Source organism: Alosa pseudoharengus, unplaced genomic scaffold, assembly GCF_046254945.1.
Source record: "Alosa pseudoharengus isolate Yale_2024_CS ecotype anadromous, Long Island Sound unplaced genomic scaffold, YU_APseudo_1.1 YU_APseudo_1.1_scf_10, whole genome shotgun sequence".
Taxonomy (NCBI): domain Eukaryota; kingdom Metazoa; phylum Chordata; class Actinopteri; order Clupeiformes; family Clupeidae; genus Alosa; species Alosa pseudoharengus.
The window spans coordinates 31,153,301-31,173,300 of record NW_027468565.1 but is presented as its reverse complement, the minus strand read 5'-3'; the positions used below and the strand labels follow the sequence as shown (position 1 = coordinate 31,173,300).

The window sequence follows — 20,000 nt, the reverse complement described above, 5'->3', positions numbered from 1 at the left end:
TACTCTGCTAGTCACACACAGGTTTTAAGGGCTGTTCACACAAAGAACAAACAACGTTAATAAACTATAACGATACCTATAACCATAACGATAAAAGCGTCCACACTGACCAACGATAAGAAAAGTCTCTCCTTGTGTTAATGAATGTGATGGCTAAAATGTGATATGTTCTGATTGGCTGTTAGCTTTTTATTGTTCTCAAAATTGCTCTGAAAGTGATCCCCAACAATATCGTTCTTCATGTCGTTATCATTATAGTTTATGTGTAAACGTCGTCATTCATATAAACGAGAACGATATTTTTTAATAGTTATCTTTATAGTTATCATTCTTGATCACCAAATCAGGCCATTAAATTAGTGATTGTGGACTGGCCACGCCTTTAATGTGTATAAACTTTGCGCCTCTGACCATCCGTTTCTGATCGCCAAAATAGGGCCCGATGAGTTCTACCTTTTGATCACAGATTACATTTTAGTTAGCATTCAGACAGGAGAGGTGAGACAGACATAGCTAATGGAATAGGAAGATGTTCTGAGAGATGAGAGAGAGAGAGAAAGAGAGAGAGAGAGAGAGATGGAGCGAGACAGACACTGTCTGCTTTGCTTTTAATGCAGTCATGTCAAAATGTAGTACTACAGAGATCCTGCAGGTGGCAGTGTGGCTCTGTTTTTGCCCTCACCCTTCCCTCTCCAGCGCTCTATCTCCCTCTCTCTCTGCCTCTTCTCCTTCACGCTGCTGTGACTCCCAGACTATACAGCTGGTGGCACTGTGGTTCTCTTGGTGCACCCCCCCCCCCCACCCCTCCTCCACCTCCTCCACCCTCCCCACCCCCTCATCATGTCGTGCTGGCCACCTGTTGCTGCACTGCGGTTGCTGAGGCATCGCAGCCTGTGGATATCATCATGTTTTCTTGGCTCTGGTCGCAGGGCCATCCTTATGTGTACGCATACACACACACACACACACATACACACACATACACACACCACACCACACCACACCACAGCACAGCACAGCACAGCACAGCACAGCACACACACACACACACACACACACACACACGCACATATAAATAAGCCGAAGGAAGAAAATGGGGAGCTAGAGCAATTAATTCCCCCATTCTCTGCCTCAGTTTGCAACCAGTGGCAGTTTTGGCTGAACCTCCCCTTCCACTTAGCTGATGCTGTTTCTCCTCTGTTTGGAACTGTTTGGAACCTCTCTCTCTCTTTCTCTTTCTGTCTCTCAGTCGCCTTCTATCTTTCTCTCTCACTCCTTCCATTTCCTCAGCATCGCTTTCACAAAGGCTGTGGCTAAGAGCTTCCAGTCACGTTCGCAGCAATCCAATCTGACCTGACCTGATCTGTCTTGCTTTCTTGTGGCTGTGAATGTGGACTAGAATCTGGTGCTCTAGAGTTGATGTGACTCCTTGAGCATGGGGATTTTTAAAAAGGGTTGCAAAGTTTCAGACAGTATTCTTTTCACACACCCCAAGAGATGTACAGGATGCCGTTCATACAGTGTGTTGTATCTGCAGATTGTTGTTGAGTTGCCTTGGTGGGATCTTTCTTGGTTAGACTGAAAACCTAGTCTATAATGACTTGTAGATGTCATCCTCCACTAGTGAGAGGCTGCAGTCAGACAGACATAAAGAGAGAGTCATGGAGAGGAAAGATGGGTTTTGGTATCTTCCTGTTTGTCTCCTCTTTTTTTAAACATATTTAAACAAAATCCTCCATAATTCAGTGCCGAGCTGCAAACCAGCTGTAATTGCAAATGCACCAATTAATGTGTTGGATATGATGTTTTCTCCATTTCTCCATTTCTCTCTCTCTCTCACACACACACACACACACACACACACACACACACACACACACACACACACACACACACACACACACACACATCTCTCTAGAAGTGGGTGTCCCCTGGGACAGTGGTAAAAATCCTTTGCTGTCTTTAATATTTCAGGGATCTATAGTTGTGTAAAGAAGACAGGCTTCAAATCTCACTTCTCTCAGTCTACATGCTGAGATCTAGGAAAGACAGCAAGAGACGGGGGAGGGAGATGGGAAAGAGAGGGAGAGAGAGAGATGGAAAGAGAGAGAGAGAGCAAGAGAGAGAGAGAGAGAGAGAGAGAGAGAGAGAGAGAGAGAGAGAGAGAGAGAGAGAGAGAGCGCAGAGAATTATGAGAGTGTCGAGCTGGAGCAGGGTAAAAAGGCAGGGACAGAAATAGAATACTCAACTTTCACAGCCAGCACCACCACCAGCCAAGCCGGCCCACTCAGGCTCGCTGCCTCCCCCCACACCAATGCTCCCTGTTGGGGCTCTTTCTCCACCTCCACCTCCACCTCCCTGAGCTCCATCCTCACATCCCCACAGCCAGAGCCCAGAGTGCTCAGACCCATGCACTAGTGCTCTGCGCTCAGTAGCAGATCTTTTATGCACACTACACTCATAGACTTAAATCACAGCACCATACTCCACAGCTAGGAGAGTGGGTCCCGCAGCCAAATGCCTGCTGTCAGTATCTTATTCCTCCACACGATATCCTGTAGATCTGTGGGTGTGTTGGCACGTAGCTTTAATACCTGTATCATACACCCGCCATGTTAACAGTATAGAAAAATGTCTTCATATCCACTCTCCATAGGGGCAATGACAGTCATATCTTTCTCTACATCATGTCCACACTGACTAATCAGTTCCCAGCAGTGTGGCTGCAGAGCCTTAAATCCTTTTACAAATAATGTCCCTAGCACTGTCTCCCATGGTCCCCCACATTGACATTGCTGAAGGCTTTAAAGGGACACCAGACTAGCCTGATGCTTTTTCATTACGAAACTCCCCCTTCGCTCGTCTGAAGCTCTTTTCCTTTTCTTTGCGTCTTCCGTCAAGGGTTTTCGCTGCTTTTTCGTCGGCTCTGCCATTATACACACGTTTGCAACAATCGCTAGCGTTTAGTTAGCCTGCCTCTGTGCTGTGGATGCAGGCTGTAATTGATCCTGCTTCGGTCGGCGGGTAGGATACACTGAACTTGCAAGCGGGATATTCTTCCTACAGGCAGTAGGGGCGGGCGAGAGAGTCATTTAACCATATACCGATTTACGAAGATGAGTAATTAACACGAAAACGTTGCCTGGTGTACCTTTAGCCTCAATGTCTTCTTTGTGGAGGCACTGCAGTAGATGGGACCTCAGTGCTGCCTCACCTTCTCCAGTACCCAACACTTTCTCTCCTTTCCTTTCATTTCCTGCCCATTGTTTTCTTGTTTAAAGTTTTTAAGTATATACGTTTTAAAGATTTTTGTTTATAAATACCCCCTCTGCTCTCTAACGTTTTCTAACCCAAATAATTTTGCTATGGTTCTTGAACTTTATAACTCCAGAGCCACTCTACTCCACGATGTAGTTCCTTACCACAATGCTGCCCTCTCGGCCCCTCTCTCTAACCAAGATGCTCTCTCTCTCCCTTTTAGACTTCTTTAGAGGAAGTATGGCCCCATCCCTTCTCCTCCTCTAACCCTGCGTTACCCCGTCTGCTGAAGCTGCTGTGTTGGGGGCTCCTGGCCCGCCTCCACACTCTTCATCAGATAAACAGAAAACGTGTTCCGGAACAGGAACTATTTCAAATGGAACGCAGCAGCACAGCTCAGTCTGGCTCAGTCTCTCCTGCTGCTTACTGAGTTGTGTTGTTGTTGTTGTTGGTGTTGCTGGTGGTGGTGGTGGTGGTGTTAAACTCCAGGTTTTCTGCAGTGAAAACATTTGACTGTGTGCTATCTCATCTATCAAACGCTTTCATGCAGGAGGCAGGGAGACCATGCTGAAAACAATAGTCTCAGAACAATAAACTATAAACTTCCCTTGAAAAAGACAAAATAGCTCTGAAATGGAATAGAAAAAAGAAATAGCTCGGATTATAAATAATCTCGTTAGACTGTTATAGGATGTTTTATTTAACATGAGCATGTCCAGAGTTGGTTTGGCAGTTTGGTTTAGGCTGCTAAATGAGGTCATGGCAAACTCTGGCTGTGGCCCTACACTGCAAATGTCACACCTTAGCCACAACATCAGTCCTCCAAGCCAAGTGTTTTCCCAGGTCTGTCACCTGTGATTGTATGTGGGGAGGATTTATCTGCTTGTAGTAGCAGTGTTTGATCATTCAGACATCGCACTAATGCCATTTGCCAGTGAAGCCCAAGGGAATCTAAATCTTAAACAGAGAAGGGTATAACGTATATGTGTACATTTATGACATAAGCTTATCTTAATCACATTATGCTAATTGTGACCAAGTGGGGCTTATGATATGAACACTGAACACACATTCAGTAAATATGACTGCTAGAGCAGAGGCGTAATGAGAGTGTCCTCATAATTCACCTTTAAGATGAGCTCTCGGACCGGCGCAGATGTGGTCTCACTCGATAATGACCAGGGGAAGGCCAACTGGGATGCGGTGACCTGCTCTGAGGTTGACGTGACTTTCAGAAACACACTGACCAGGGCTGCATCCTATCCTCCCAAAAGCTTGGAGATACTGCAGTGTAGTGTAGACTACCATCTTGACCACTTGTGCATTTATAGCACTGCACTGCACATTGGTACTGCTGGGAAATGGGGCCCTGTTCCTGGACTGACTAGATGGCCAGAGGGCAGTCCGACCAGAGGCGATCACGTCTCGGGTGGAGATGACAGTCTAAGGCGCTCCGAGTAGAGAGCCCCTGCTCATCTTGTTTTTTGTTCCACCTCAAATAATTCATCATGTTCTGACGGGAAGCCTGCTCTTCTTTAGTCTCTCTCTCCTCTGCTTAATTGTGTTGTGTTGTGTGTGTGTGTGTTTGTTTGTTTATTTGTTTGTTTGGATGATTCTAGCCCTTATTACATTTCTCTACTTTTAAACACTCTCTGAACCATTGTTAATAAAGAGAGAGCCTGCCTTGGCTCGCTGAGAATGTGAACACACTGGACAGCTGCCTAGCGCATATATTAAACAAGGTTTAGTTCCCATATAAAAACGAATACACAGTCCCCCTCTTCACATTCAAACTGAGACAAGTAGGACATTCATAGGACACAGGATATCAATACCAGCAAGCAAACTGTCCACACCATGTGAAATTCATATTGTTGGTAACACAAGACTATCCAATAATGCTGTCACTCATGGTAGGCAACAAAACAAAGCCATATGACAAGACACCAAAAACTGGAAATTGTTCTCTGTGAAAACAGAAGGTGTGTAGACCATACCTACTGTATGTGTTCTATTGTTTTCAAATCTGAACAACCTTGTCATTTTATTCTGCTTTGGCAGGACTTCTAACTCCAAGTTCTTCAGATTTGCAATAAAAACATTCTCTCCAGAGAAAAACTCTCAACTTGTATTAAACTTGTCTTCCTCTCCTCTTAATTGTTCTCTGTCTCCTTCTCAGAGGTGAACTGCAGGACGGCTGTGTCTAAAGGCTACATCTCAGGTCTGCTGAAGCTGTTTGCAGACTGGCACAATAATGACACAGACCGTGAGCACCTCCTTATTCAGAGGGCACTTCTGCACTGCCTACACCGGGCCACTAACACCAGCCTGGGTAGGAGCTCCCTGGTGTCCGAGGGCGGTATTGCACTCCTCTTTCAGACCACACAGGTGCTTTTCTGCTGCTAGTTATCAGGAGGCAGAGTCTACACTTTGTTATTGTAGCATCATGAATAATCCATCATCTCCTCATGTCCTCACTACTTCAATCACATGGTGTGTTATAATACAAGCATGCTTCAGTGACTGAAGTTTTTACTCATGTTAGTGTAATGTAACGACTCAAGAAAACGAGGCTCAATCGGTCGTCTTTATTGGGAACAGAACCGGGAGACACAGACCCAATACAAGGGACACACAAGGGTAGTCAATCACACTTGCACAATACACAAACAGGATAGCACACTCACCGCGACACAAGTCAAGTCAAGTCAAGTCAGAGAACAAGGGTTACACAAAAGGCAAAACTATAACGGGTTATCCGCAGTACACCGTAACACACTCATAAAGCAAAATAAAAGTAAAACGGCCACATTTAACCCCCCAGTTTCCCCGAACCCCGCCCCGCACAGCATGATGGGAATCTAGCACACCTAGTCCAGTAGACACCGACGCTACAGTATCATCAAATCAAATCAAACTGTTACCATGAAATCAACTTTAACCTGATTGGTAGTAACCATGTTGTTAGTCGCTTTGGCTAAAAATGCGTCAGCCAAATGTAATGTAATGTAATGTAATGTAATGGTAGGGCGCTTAAGTTAAAGGCTAACAATTGTTCCTGCTACTTCCTGCTTCACCCCTCATTTCACCTCTGGAGAGAATGTTTTTATTGCAAAGCTGTTTCCTTAATTTTCATGCTGTACTGTGGACCTACATATTGCTTTTCGCTCTCACCCTATATTTCCCTAAAAAGTGTGTTTATGTGTTTGCCTCCATGCCGGATGTAGACCTGCATGTTTACCAGAGGCATGGAGTCTCTGGTGGAGCCAGCGGTGCAGCTGATGAGGAAGTGCTGTCCCAAGTGTCCACTGCCTCTGGCCTCTGATATGAGTGTCTACCGATTCCCTCTACCAGGCGGGACCCTCAGCAACTGTGAGTCGACGCCTGGAACTCAAGGTAAAGTTGTCCTTTGTGTAGATTTGCTCAATCTGGTTATGGGTTTTGTTCATTCTAAGATTAGTTTGTTCTGGTTAACATGACTTTACTCTGGAGACGATTAGTTTGCTCTGGTAAAGGTTCCTTTTTACTTTTCATAGTTTGTGGACCAGTGTGAACAAAAAAGAAAAACTGTGTTTGTTGTTTTTGGGAAACCTTCAGAATTATGTAGCCTACAGATTTAGTATGTAGCCAATCTCCCAACCTATGTATTGCCTCACAGTATGTATTCAAAATGCTGAACAGCAGTGGATTGGATCAGAGGAACCCCCTGGCTTTTTTTCAGCCAGCCCTGCCTCCTCCCGTGCATAAGCTGGGGGCCTGGGGCTCATCCTCTTCGACCTCCTCAGTGATTCTCCAAAGACTCCTGCAGCTCCTCTGGCCTGGTGCTGAACGCTAGTCCAGTAAAAGCTTGGTCAATACTGATAGACTGATTGTGGAGGCTGTGCACGGCAAATGCCCACCACAGGCCACCTCAGAGGTCACTCCTGCTAGGCAGAATCACTGTGGTAATGAGCTTGGCCGTTGAGCTGTTGTTGCCGTCGTTGTTGTTGTTGATTATCTTTTGTTTGGTTTTGCGTTTACTTAAGCCGTCAAGTGTTGACATGAGCAAGAAAATATTCAGTAAAGCCAGGTTGATAGCCAAACAGGACATTGCAAGGTTTTTTTTTTCTTCATTATTTAGTGTGAAGCAGATTGACAATAAATGACTTGGCATTTGTTGTGTCGGAAACAGACTTTAATGTTCATCAGTTTCCCAAACACAATATGAGTCAGCCACAATTTAATCTGACCTATGTTAATGTTCAAAACAACAATCATTGTTTTTCCTGTCATTGTGACAGTTTTTCAAATGGGAGGATTATCTTATTTTTCTTTTTAATGGAAAAGTTTTCTATGTGGCTGGCTTTTTGACAGATTGTATTTTTTGGCGAGTGTGTCTCTCTTGGCTTTTTCAATGGAACCTGAAACAACTTGACAAGTGACACATGAGGAAGGGTGTAAATGTCAGAGAGGAACAAGGCTCGGGAGGGCCCCTAGACTCGCTTTGTTTGATCCCACACAAGTAGTACCTGTCCTGACATTTATGCACTCCTCTGATATTCTCCATCCTCTTCTTCAAGGTGAGGGCTTTGAAGATGACAGTGACAGCGATGTTGAAAATGAAGATGCAGAGAATAGAGACTATGTGAGTGATGAAGACTGGGGACAGACACACACACACACACACACACACATACACCCACACACAGCCCCCCCCTCCCCCCCCACACACACTCACATACACACAAACACAAACCCACAGCCACAAAGAGATTGTCACATTGAAATACTGAATGCTTACACAAGCATACATACGCATATCACCTATCATATCTAACTTTATTGTTTTGTACATTCAAGCACTCGTTGAATGCACTCTCAAACAAATGTGAGTTAAAAGAAAGAGGGGGGGGGGTTAAGGCAGTCTTCACAGACTTTTTCCATCTGTCTTTTCTCTCTCATCCTCTATTTCTCAGTTCATTTCAGTTCAGTGCAGTGTTGTTCATGTCAGATCAATTGATAGAAAGAACCCGCTTCGCATTAAAGCACAGTAATAAAACCACAAAACCACAACATACAAACTCACAAAACATACAGACACACACACATGCGCACACACACAGAGGCGATTCTAGAGTCTGTGGGGGCCCTAAGCAAAAATTCCAAGGGGGCCCTACCGACAAGTGTCACCATTATGTTATATCACCATTAGGTTATGTTAAAAAAAAAAAAATCTTAAATTTTGACATGTATCTCACAAAATATCGTTATGAGATAATGATTCTCTACAACAACTTTTTACTGCATTGCCATGATCAAAGTAGAGGCAAAAAAGCGGTTTCTTTGTTGAACAAATTGGGATGCAATGTGAGCCTTGAATTGGATGCCATGCAGGAATTTGCTAGGATCTCAAAATCGGATTATGAACATGCTTTGCCATAGAAAAACACACGATAGCGTTGGATTATAAACATGCTTTGCCACAAAAAGAGACAAAAACGTGGGGTAAGTCCAGCTATATGAAGTTATTATTTTGCTTTCACTTCGTCTGTTTTATAACCCAGAAGGATGTACTTGGTATCAAATGATAGCTCTGTGTCTCCTCTTTCCTCCTTACCTTACCTGACATGCGTGGCATATCTATCCGATCACAGGTCCACGAGTAATTCAAACGAGAGTAATGGGTGTGCAGCGTTGGTTTGTGTACATGACGTTATTATTATGTCAACCCATTCCATAACCACTCATTTCATGTATAGCGCCACCTAGATAAACACAAAAAAGTAAAAATGAGGTGTTGTAATCACAGGTATCTGTGACCTAACATAGTCAAAACTGCACGAAATTGGAAGTGTAGGATCATTATGACACCCTCTGAATGCACGCCAAGTTTCGTGGAATTCCGTTCATGGGGGGCCACACAATAAATTAATTTATGTTACTATACACCAACTGGCCTGTAGGTGGCCGGAGACAGTTTTCTGTGAATATCTCGAGAACCGTAGGGCCTATGAGGTCCACCTTTTTTTTGTATGTTGGTCTTAAGGGGGCATGTCAACCCATCCCATTACCACTTATTTCATGTATAGCGCCACCTAGTTAAAAATTAAAAAGCAAAAAATTAAGTGTTTTCATCACAATATCTCTGGCTGACATGGTCAAAACTGCACGAAATTGAAAGTGTAGATCATTATGACACCCTCCAAATGCATGCCAAGTTTTGTGAACTTTCGTTCATGGGGGGCCTTACAATAAAATAATTTATGTGTACATTTAGTGACCGTACACCAACAAGGATTCCCGGGACACTGAAAGACCGGGGTACACGAAACTTGGTGGGCATGTAACCCCACATGGATAGCATGGAACCGTAGTTTTTCGTTTTGATCTGTAGCCCCCCCGCTGTACTGGACCCCCCGAAAGGAGGGTAGGGCAGACACAGTTTTCTCTGAATATCTTGAGATCCGTAGGGCCTAGGATGACCAATTTTTTCCGTATGTTTGCCTCCAGGGATCATGTTAACCCATTCCATGTGCACACATGTGCATAAACAGATACACACGCACACACATACATTCACAGTAATCATACGTATGACACATACTCACACAGTAGACATATGTACGCATACATGCACATGCACAAACACACATACGCAGGCAAACACACAAGCACGCACACACCCACACACACACACACACACACACACACACACACACCCACACACATAAACATAAACGTGTACACGCACACATGCATACAATTCAAGAATTTCTCAGAATTATGAACAGGCAAGATGGGGGTGGGGTTGTATAAAATTAATTTTACATGTGAAATCTATGAACTAATCATGTTTTGGTACTTGTTGTCTAGCAGATACCAGTGAGAATTGAGTGTGACTAATGCAATTTAGTGAGACAGTTAGAATCATATAGACCTTTCAGCGTGATTTATTTTTGTGGAAAAAATGTGCTGGACTGGGCGGCGGTCATATTTTGTACCGCTCTGCGGTACATCTAGTTTTGCAGTCAATTCGTCTGTTTTTATAAGCCAGAAGGATCGATATACATGGTACCAATGGATAGCCCTGTGTCTCCTCTTTCATCTGATATGCTTGCCATATCTATGCGATCACAGGTTCGCGAGTAATTCAAACGAGAGTAATGGGTGCGCAGGTGAACGCAGAGAAGTATAGACAGTTCCGGAGCAATGTAACAAAGAAGAAAGGGTGTGTTTTTTGACGCACTTTGCGTCAATCGGGTTCTAAAAAATTAACGTGTATGCTTGGTCCTTACTGCATCACGATTAACATGTTATGGCTGACAGCCCTATTACAAACATAATGTTAACCATCTCCAAACTTGCCCATCTCCAAACCAAACTTGACAAACTGGGACTCAGTACCTACCTCTGCAACTGGCTACTGGACTTCCTCTGTCAGAGGCCTCAAGTAGTACGTGTTGGCAACAATATCTCAAACAGCATCACACTGAGCACGGGGGCCCCCCAAGGCTGCGTGCTCAGTCCGCTGCTCTTCACCCTGCTGACGCATGACTGCACTGCAACCTACAGCAACAACCACATAGTGAAATTTGCTGACGACACAACTCTGGTGGGTCTCATCACCAAGGGCGACGACACTCAATACAGGTTGGAGGTCGACCTTCTGACCACGTGGTGCAGGGACAACAGCCTCCTGCTGAACGTCAGCAAGACCAAGGAGATTGTTGTTGACTTCCGGAGAGGTCACACCCAACACCTGCCACTGACCATCGACGGTGCTGTGGTGGAGAGAGTGAGCAGCACCAAATTCCTGGGGGTGCACATCAGTGAAGACCTCTCCTGGACCACCAACACTACATCACTGGCGAAGAAAGCTCAGCGCCGCCTGTACTTCCTGCGGAAACTCAGGCGAGCAAGTGCTCCACCAGCCATCATGACCACATTCTACCGAGGCACCATTGAGAGCATCCTCTCCAGCTGTATCGCTGTGTGGGGCGGAAGCTGCACTGAATACAACAGGAAAGCCCTGCAGCGCATAGTGAACACAGCTGGAAGGATTATTGGTGCTTCACTCCCCTCCCTGAAGGACATTTACACCTCCCACCTCACCCGCAAGGCGACCACAATTGTGAGTGATGCAAGTCACCCCGCTCACAATTTGTTTGATCTACTGCACTCTGGGAAGAGGCACAGAAGCCTGCGCTCCCGCACCACCAGACTCACCAACAGCTTCATACACCAGGCTGTTAGGATGCTGAACTCTCTCCCCCCTCTCCCCCCTCCACCCTCAGCTACATAACATCCTGGACTTTTGGACCCACAATGGCTGCCTTGCACTACTCCACTTGCACTACTCCACTTGTACACTTGCACACTTTGCAACTTGTTGTTGTTGTCCTGTTGTCCTGAAAACACTTCTGAACACACTTCTGCTGCTCTTACATAACTTGCACCACTATGCCACTTGCATACTTAGGTCAAACAGAACTACCTCAGCCATTTATTGGCCTGACTTTTGCACTATTATATTGACTGTCTACTGTATGCACAATTGCACAATTTCAACCAAATTTTGCTGCTCTTATTTCTTCATTGTTTCTCCAATTGTTTACAATTGGACTCTGGGCGTTTGGAAACAGCTGAGGGAGGAGGCTACTTGAAACTGCGAGTTTCGGTCGGTGTGAGCGAGCGGACTTTCAGTTGACAGTAATTAACACCCTTTTGAACAATCTAAGCTGTGCAAACGTCAGAGGGCGGTCTACGCTGATTCACCATTAGTGAAACACGAGGACAGCTGCATGCAATTCCTGTCAGCATAACAATAGAGGCTGTTGCTGAAGCGTCAGCGTAAGCGTCAGCCCTCGTTTCAGCCGTCCTCGTTTAAGACGGACGCGGTCAAGACAAGCAAGTTTACCTGTGCAAGTTCACCGAGCACAGGCGCCGACAAAGGCAAAAATGTGCCATTCCACCATATCTGTTATCACCGGCCATCGCCGAAAACGGCATCATGCCAAAAGGGGCAGAAATCGCCTTAACCTACAGCAACTTAAACGGTCCTCACCTACAGAAACCTCTTTCTCCATGGGCTTGTGGAACTGTCAATCCGCAGTCAACAAAACGGACTTCATAGCTGGCTATGCCAACCATCTTTCGTTGGAACTCCTTGCTCTCACTGAGACTTGGATCAAACCAGAGAACACAGCCCCCCCGGCTGCACTCTCCACTAACCTTACACTATCCCACACCCCTCGTCCATCTGGACGAGGAGGTGGGGCGGGCCTGCTTATCTCCAACAAATGGAAATTCACCCCGCTACTGCCTACAAACAAATATGTCTCATTTGAATTCCATGCCATCACAGTGATCGCCCCAGCAAAACTCTACGTGCTGGTCATCTACCGCCCTCCAGGCCAACTAGGCGAGTTTTTGGACTAACTTGATACTCTGCTGTCCTCCATCCCTGAGCATGACTGTCCGCTTCTTGTTCTCGGCGATATCAACATCCACTTAGATGCCCCAGGCTCAGCGGACTTTTTGTCCCTGATCCACTCCTTTGACCTCAAACTGGTTCAAAGCCCACCGACACACAAAGCTGGCAAAGAGCTTGACTTGATCTTCACTCGGAACTGCAGCACAGACACCCTCACGGTGACGCCTCTCCATCTTTCTGACCACTTCTTCATCCAGTTCAACGTCAGCCTGACAGAACAGCCTCCGGCTCCTCAGCCGATGGTCACGTTCCGCCGCAACATCCGGAACCTGTCTCCAACGCACTTTTCCTCTGTGGTTGCCTCCGGTCTACCTCCACTCAACACCTTCTCCTCTCTGGAGGTTAATGAGGCCACAGACTCGCTCTGCTCCACACTGAGCTCGTGTCTAGACGAGCTGTGCCCTCTTACCACAAGGCCAGCTCGATCCAAACACTCTCATCCATGGCTAAATGATACCCTCCGGTCGCAGCGCACCAAACTCAGAGCCGCGGAGAGGAAATGGCACAAATCCAAACTAACTGATGACCTCAAAAACTACCAGACACTCCTGACCTCCTTCTCAGCCAGCATCACTGCTGCTAAGACGGCTTTCTACAATGACAAAATCAACAGCGCTACAGACACTCAAAAGCTTTTTTCAACCTTCAAATCGCTACTCAACCCTCAGATGCCTCCTCCTCCATCCAGCCTTACTGCAGATACCCTCGCCTCATTTTTTACAAACAAAGTGGCGGCAATCAGCAGTCCATTCTCTACATGCCCACTCAACGCATCTGACTCAGATACCGCACTCCTACAACCTCTAGGGACTGCTAGATCATCTTTTTCAGCATTCACGCCTCTCTCCGAGAATGAAGTATCTAGACTCCTGACATGCAGCCGTCCTACCACATGCTCGCTGGACCCTATACCTACGAGCCTACTTCAGTCCATCAGCCCGACCATCGCACCAGCTATCACACACGTGATCAATGCCTCGCTAACCTCCGGCACATTTCCAACAGCGTTCAAAATGGCCCGGGTAACACCGTTACTTAAGAAAGGTTCTCTCAACCCTGCTCAAGTCGAGAACTACCGCCCTGTCTCACTTCTGCCTTTCCTATCCAAAGGCATTGAACGAGCAGTCTCCAAACAGGTCTCTGACTTCCTTTCACAGAACAACCTTCTGGATCCAAATCAGTCTGGGTTCAAAAGCGGCCACTCTACCGAAACGGCTCTGCTGTCTGTAACAGAAGCCTTAAAAGAAGCCAGGACGACCGATCGGTCATCAGTACTCATTCTGCTTGACTTATCGGCTGCCTTTGACACGGTTAATCACCGCATCCTTCTCTCTATACTCGCTAACATGGGAATCTCCGGTTCTGCTCTCTCCTGGTTTGAATCCTACCTCACAGGACGCTCGTTTAACGTATCATGGCTTGGTCAGCTATCTGCACCTCACCATCTCACCACAGGGGTCCCCCAGGGCTCAGTACTGGGCCCCCTTCTCTTTGCTATCTACACCACCTCCTTGGGACAGATTATCTGTTCGCATGGCTTCTCATACCACTGCTATGCAGACGACACACAGCTCTATCTGTCCTTTCCACCTGATGACCCCTTGGTTTCAGCACGGATCTCGGATTGCCTCTCAGACATAGCTACATGGATGAAGGCACACCACCTCCAGCTGAACCTCTCAAAGACTGAACTGCTGGTCCTCCCAGCTAAACCTACCATACACCACGACATCAACATCAATTTTGACTCCCTGTCTGTTTCACCTACCAGGACTGCAAGAAATCTAGGAGTTGTTCTCGACAACCAACTAAACTTCTCAGATCATGTTGCCTCAGTCGCCCGGTCATGCCGTTTCGCACTCTACAATATACGGAAAATCAGGACTTACTTAACTCAAGATGCCACCCAACTTCTGGTTCAGGCAATAGTCATCTCACGACTCGACTACTGCAACGCCCTCCTGACAGGTCTCCCAGCCTGCGCAGTGAAACCACTTCAGATGATCCAGAACGCGGCGGCGCGCCTGGTCTACAACCAACCCAAGAGGGCACATGTTACCCCGCTACTCATCCAGCTACATTGGCTACCTATGGCGGCCCGCATCAAATTCAAGGCTCTAACGCTTGCCTACAAAGTAGTCTCCGGTTCTGCTCCCACCTACTTGAATGCCTTCATACAGACATACGCTACCTCCAGACCGCTGCGCTCCTCAGACGAACGACGTCTAGCTCTACCTCCGGTACGCTCAGGCCAATCCAAACTTTTCTCATCTGTTGTTCCTCGTTGGTGGAACACACTGCCAGTTCCTACAAGGGCAGGGACATCCCTCTCCATTTTCAAAAAACTCCTGAAGACCCAGCTCTTTAGAGAACATCTCCTCTCATAGCAACACTTACAACAAGTCTTGCTGATCCTAGCACTCACCAGCCGTCTTAAACGGACACGTAACTGTTAAAAACAGCACTCACTGATGCATTTATTCTTACTGTACTTATTCTTATGTTTTTTTAAATTGTCCTAATATTGTTGAGAATTGCTCTAAAACTTAAACTGTTTACCATGTTGTTAGTCGCTTTGGTTAAAAATGCGTCAGCCAAATGTAATGTAATGTAATGTAATGTAATGTGCCTTCTTATTTTTACTTTTTATATTGTTTACTTGAATGTTATGTTTGTCTGTGGACCTAATTGGTAAAATATGTCTTGTCTCCACCGTGGGATAGTAGGAAACGCAATTTCAATCTCTTTGCATGTCTTGACATGTGAAGAAATTGACAATAAAGCAGACTTTGACTTTGACTTTGACTCCTTGCTTAACTAGCTGTAACTGTCGCTAGCTAGCTGAAGTTTACTGTTGTATAGATGTAGCAAATCATGTTCAATCTTTCTGCCAATTAACATTAGCCTACTATAACTTAATTGAGTAGGCTAAATGCCAAACTCCGATGTTGATCCGTCATCACTGCACCCTCGATTGACGTTTACCACAGTAGCCATAAATATGTGCGGATTCTTTGAACTCTTTTGAACACAGATCCGCTGTTTATAAGGCCATAGCATAGGGCCTACATATGTACAGATGTACTGTTAATGTACTGTAAGACAGGGCAGGAGCACGCAAAATACATCATTCAATCTCTATGGACGAAATTCTCGCTTGACCCACCGGCAAACGCGCTGAGACCAGGTCGTGGGCCCCCTCACGGCTTGGGGCTCCAAGCAGTTGCCTGCCTTGCCTGTTGACAAGGTGCGCCTCTGCACACACACACACACACACACACACACACACACACACACACACACACACAGCAGTAGCAGTAGCAGTGGTGTTTTGATAGTCTCGTTCTGGCCCCTGGCAGGAGGAAGACCTGGAGACAGACCTTGAGTCTCTGCGGCAGCGGCCTGAACCTGACCGACCCCTGGAGCAGCTGGGCCAGTACGTGCGCCTCTGCCCCGAGCTCCACCACGACTTTCAGGTTTGTGTGTGTGTCTGTGTCTGTGTGTGTGTGTGTGTGTGTGTGTGGGGGGGGGGGGGGGGGGAGTGTATGTGTACTGTAAGCTCAACCATCCAGGGTGTCTGCCCTGAGCTCCACTATGACTATAAGCACTTTGGGTCAACCCTGTTGCGTAAAATGTGTTATAAATAAATTGACTTGTGTCTCAGAGTGTGTGTTCTCAATGAATGTGTGTGTGTGTGTGTGTGTGTGTGTGTGTGTGTGTGTGTGTGTGTGTCATGTGCATATGTAAAGTATATTAATGCTGCTCAGTCTGCCCTTGGCAGATTTGGCAATGTGCAGAGGACTCAATGCTGATAACCACAGTGGCTGATGGATTCTAGAATAACCACAGTGGCTTATGGATTCTAGAATAACCACAGTGGCTGATGGATTCTAGAATAACCACAGTGGCTGATGGATTCTAGAATAACCACAGTGGCTGATGGATTCTAGAATAGCCACAGTGGCTGATGGATTCTAGAATAGCCACAGTGGTTGATGGATTCTAGAATAACCACAGCTGAAGAAGAGCTCCAATCTCTGTGTTTGTGTCTGACTTTGAGTCTGGTCCAAGCTAAGCCCAAATTATGTTTTCTTAATCGTTATCAGAACTAACTGTAACACTAACTGAAAGCCAGCGCAGAGATGTGGCCAGTATCTTTCCTTAAGCCACTTAGATCTGTGCTCTGACCCCTTCAAGCATAGTCAGTTCAAGCTGTTTTGAACATGAATATTTATTTTATCTTCACATAGAAAATCTCCTCTCTCTTCCAACCCTGCCCAGAATGCAATGTTGCAAGCAACTGCTGTTTGTTAGCCTACTCCAAGCAGGGAAGTCCTAATCTCTCGCTCTCTCCCTGTTGAACATTCTTCCCGGAGTCACGGGTGGCTATGTGATGAGATTTGGAGATTGATACTATACCCTCCACCTCCGCAAAAGCCACCAGTGAGCTCCTTATCCCTCACTGAGGGCCGCTCTCAGAGATGTGATGGAGCGACAGCTGCAACACACACCCACTCATACACATACACTTACTCACACGCACTCAATCATACATTCACACAAACACACACACACACACACACACACTCATACTCATACATTCACACACGCACACACACACACACACACACACACATACATACACTATACTTACCCTCTCCTTATTTCAGTCTCTCTCTCTCTCTTTCTCTGTCACACACACACCTGTTTTTGCAATGAAGATAGGAGTGAAGCCTTGCTAATTCCACTGTAGCCTACCCCAGGATTAGCGCACAGCTGTCTTTCCCCCATTATCAGGCACTTATATTTATATAAATCCCCCAGTGCTGGAGATGATATGGACTGGTGATCAGTGAAGGCTGTTTGCCTATCTCCTCGTCTTATTGTGTATGAGTCATTCATATTTATCTGCTTAAGCTGTGATTCCACATTGTAGGGGCAGGCGTTCTCACAAGTGGCACCCTTAATGACTTGATGACGGATCAAATTGGCGCTTAAAATGTGCACCGACATCTCAAGATCTCCCGGAATGCGTCACGAATGAATGAGTCCCAGATGTCATAAATTGTCATTACCTACTTGGTGTGTAGAGGGACATCGTGCTTTATCATCTGTGATATCTGAGGGAGATTTTTCCCCCCGTGCTCCTGCTTTGATGAGTGAGTCAGTGGAGACAGTGTGATACTGTACTGCACAGCCCTCCTGATTTTCACTGACTGGAGGTGTGAGAATGACAGGAACTCCGACTGCCATAGGAGACACTTTGAAATTAGCCACGTTAGCTGCAGGCGTCGTATTTGATACTCTGCTGTGGGAGATATTCCATATAGTGGAATATCACATAACAATACATCAGTACAGTATTAAAATAATGTATAAATATCACTTTGTGCAGCCCTGGCCTACTGGTTAGCGCTTAGGACTTCTTACCGGAGGGTTGCCAGTTCGAACCCCAACCAGTAGGAACGGCTGAAGTGCCCTTGAGCAAGGCACCTAACCCCTCACTGCTCCCCGAGCACCGCTGTAGCAGGCAGCTCACTGCGTCGGGATTAGTGTGTGCTTCACCTAACTGTGTACTTACTGTAGTTTGTTTCACTAATTCACGGATTGGGATAAATGCAGAGACCAAATTTCCCTTATGGGATCAAAAGAGTATATTATATACTTATACTTCAGAATCACAAAATATCCTTTGCTCAATATGGATCACTGTAATTATTATTTAACAATTACAGTAGGCCTATGGGCTCTGTGCACTAGTAGCTTACTTGAAGTCTGCAAACCAGTTTCCTGTTCGTTGACATGGCTGTCAACAAGCACCTTATATGAGTGCTTTAGTTGTACCAAAATGTAAGAAATACAATGTACACGAGTCCTAATGTCCGTGGGTGGCTCTAATGAGCACTGCTGTGCCACTCTGCTCGGTCAGAGACTCCTCTAATGAGGAGACACAGCACTCAAAAAATCCTCCATAGAAATGCATGAGTTTGTAACGGAAATATGGCAGTTGTCTACACATATTCCGCCCCTTCCGCAGCAAAAAAGTCAAAAGTCGACATGTGAATACATTGTGCCAATCATGTGGTGTGTTGTGAATACATGGTGCCAATCATGTGTTGTGATCTCGCCACTGGAGCAAGGTTGGTGTCGTGAAGCCTTGCGCATGCGCATTTCTGCCAAAATAGATGCCCGATATGGCCTATATGGCTGCCCAGTGGAGGGACCTGCCTAACGGTAAACCTAACGGTAGCATAACAGTAAATAGACAGCAGAAACCCTAAATAAGACCAGCATTCCTCACACCACATGCCTCTTCCAAAAAGGAAAGCCCCATTGGCCCTCACTGATGACTTATCAAGAAGCACCTGAGCTAAGCTTTAGAGAAGATAACTTAATAACATGTACAGCAATAACAGTAACCTTTCCCTTTCATAAATGCTATATATGCTAAATACGATACATTTACTTATTGAGAGGTGTTTCGTTTACATGCAGACAAGCTTTAATTCCGATCATGAGTCTGTTTGTAGAGCTTATTGGGATACTGAATCAACTGTTCAGTTGATGTGTTCTAAAATGAGTGCTATGCAGTGCTAAGGGAGTCATATTTGTTTAGCTGTAAAACAAGGAGTTGATGAGGAACAAACAAAGCCTCGCTTCTAAAGCATCAAGATAATGCTATGCGAAAAAACACTTGGAGGTAAGTGCAGGGTCCCTGACTGAACCCATAGACAGTAAAAGAAATGGACGAACAGACTCCGTCGTTCTCAATGGGAGGGTACTGAGTCATTTTTCAATTGGTCCCCCCAGTACTGCGCAGACTCGCACTTAACTTCGTGACGTTAGCCATCGAACTGAATCTTGTAACTCATATGATAGATAGGCTACACAGAAATTCTTCTCACACTTCCTTTGCCTTCAAAGTCATCAAAGTTAAACATTTATTTATGTATTATTATTAATATCATCCTCACAAGTGATATCAAGTCGTGTTAATGTTGAAACTACCACCCATGATCATCTTAAAAAACAGTCATGGTAAAACAAAACAAAAAAGTTATAGCCTTGAGGCTAATCTTCTTTCCACTTTTCTGACCTACGTCAATCCATCGAAAACCTCTGAAATGATTATCGTTAGACTACCTAACGGTAAAACTACTGTTTTTCCATTAGGTTTACTTGCCTCTATGCTTTACCTTAACATAGGCTACAATGCTATTGTAGGCTACATAGCTTTGTTCACGAGTTTCCGTGCTGGCTGGACTACGCT

At 45.6% G+C, this 20,000-nt stretch overlaps 1 protein-coding gene across 1 annotated transcript in view; it reads left to right on the top strand.

The window, feature by feature from the left end:
• agbl1 (AGBL carboxypeptidase 1) overlaps window positions 1–20,000 on the top strand; it is a 150,655-nt gene that overhangs the window by 43,288 nt on the left and 87,367 nt on the right. The window contains exons 8-11 of the mRNA XM_076269917.1: window positions 5,438–5,646; window positions 6,486–6,654; window positions 7,818–7,882; window positions 16,090–16,206. Coding sequence (XP_076126032.1) covers window positions 5,438–5,646; window positions 6,486–6,654; window positions 7,818–7,882; window positions 16,090–16,206 — 560 coding nt within the window. The remainder of the gene's footprint in view (window positions 1–5,437; window positions 5,647–6,485; window positions 6,655–7,817; window positions 7,883–16,089; window positions 16,207–20,000) is intronic.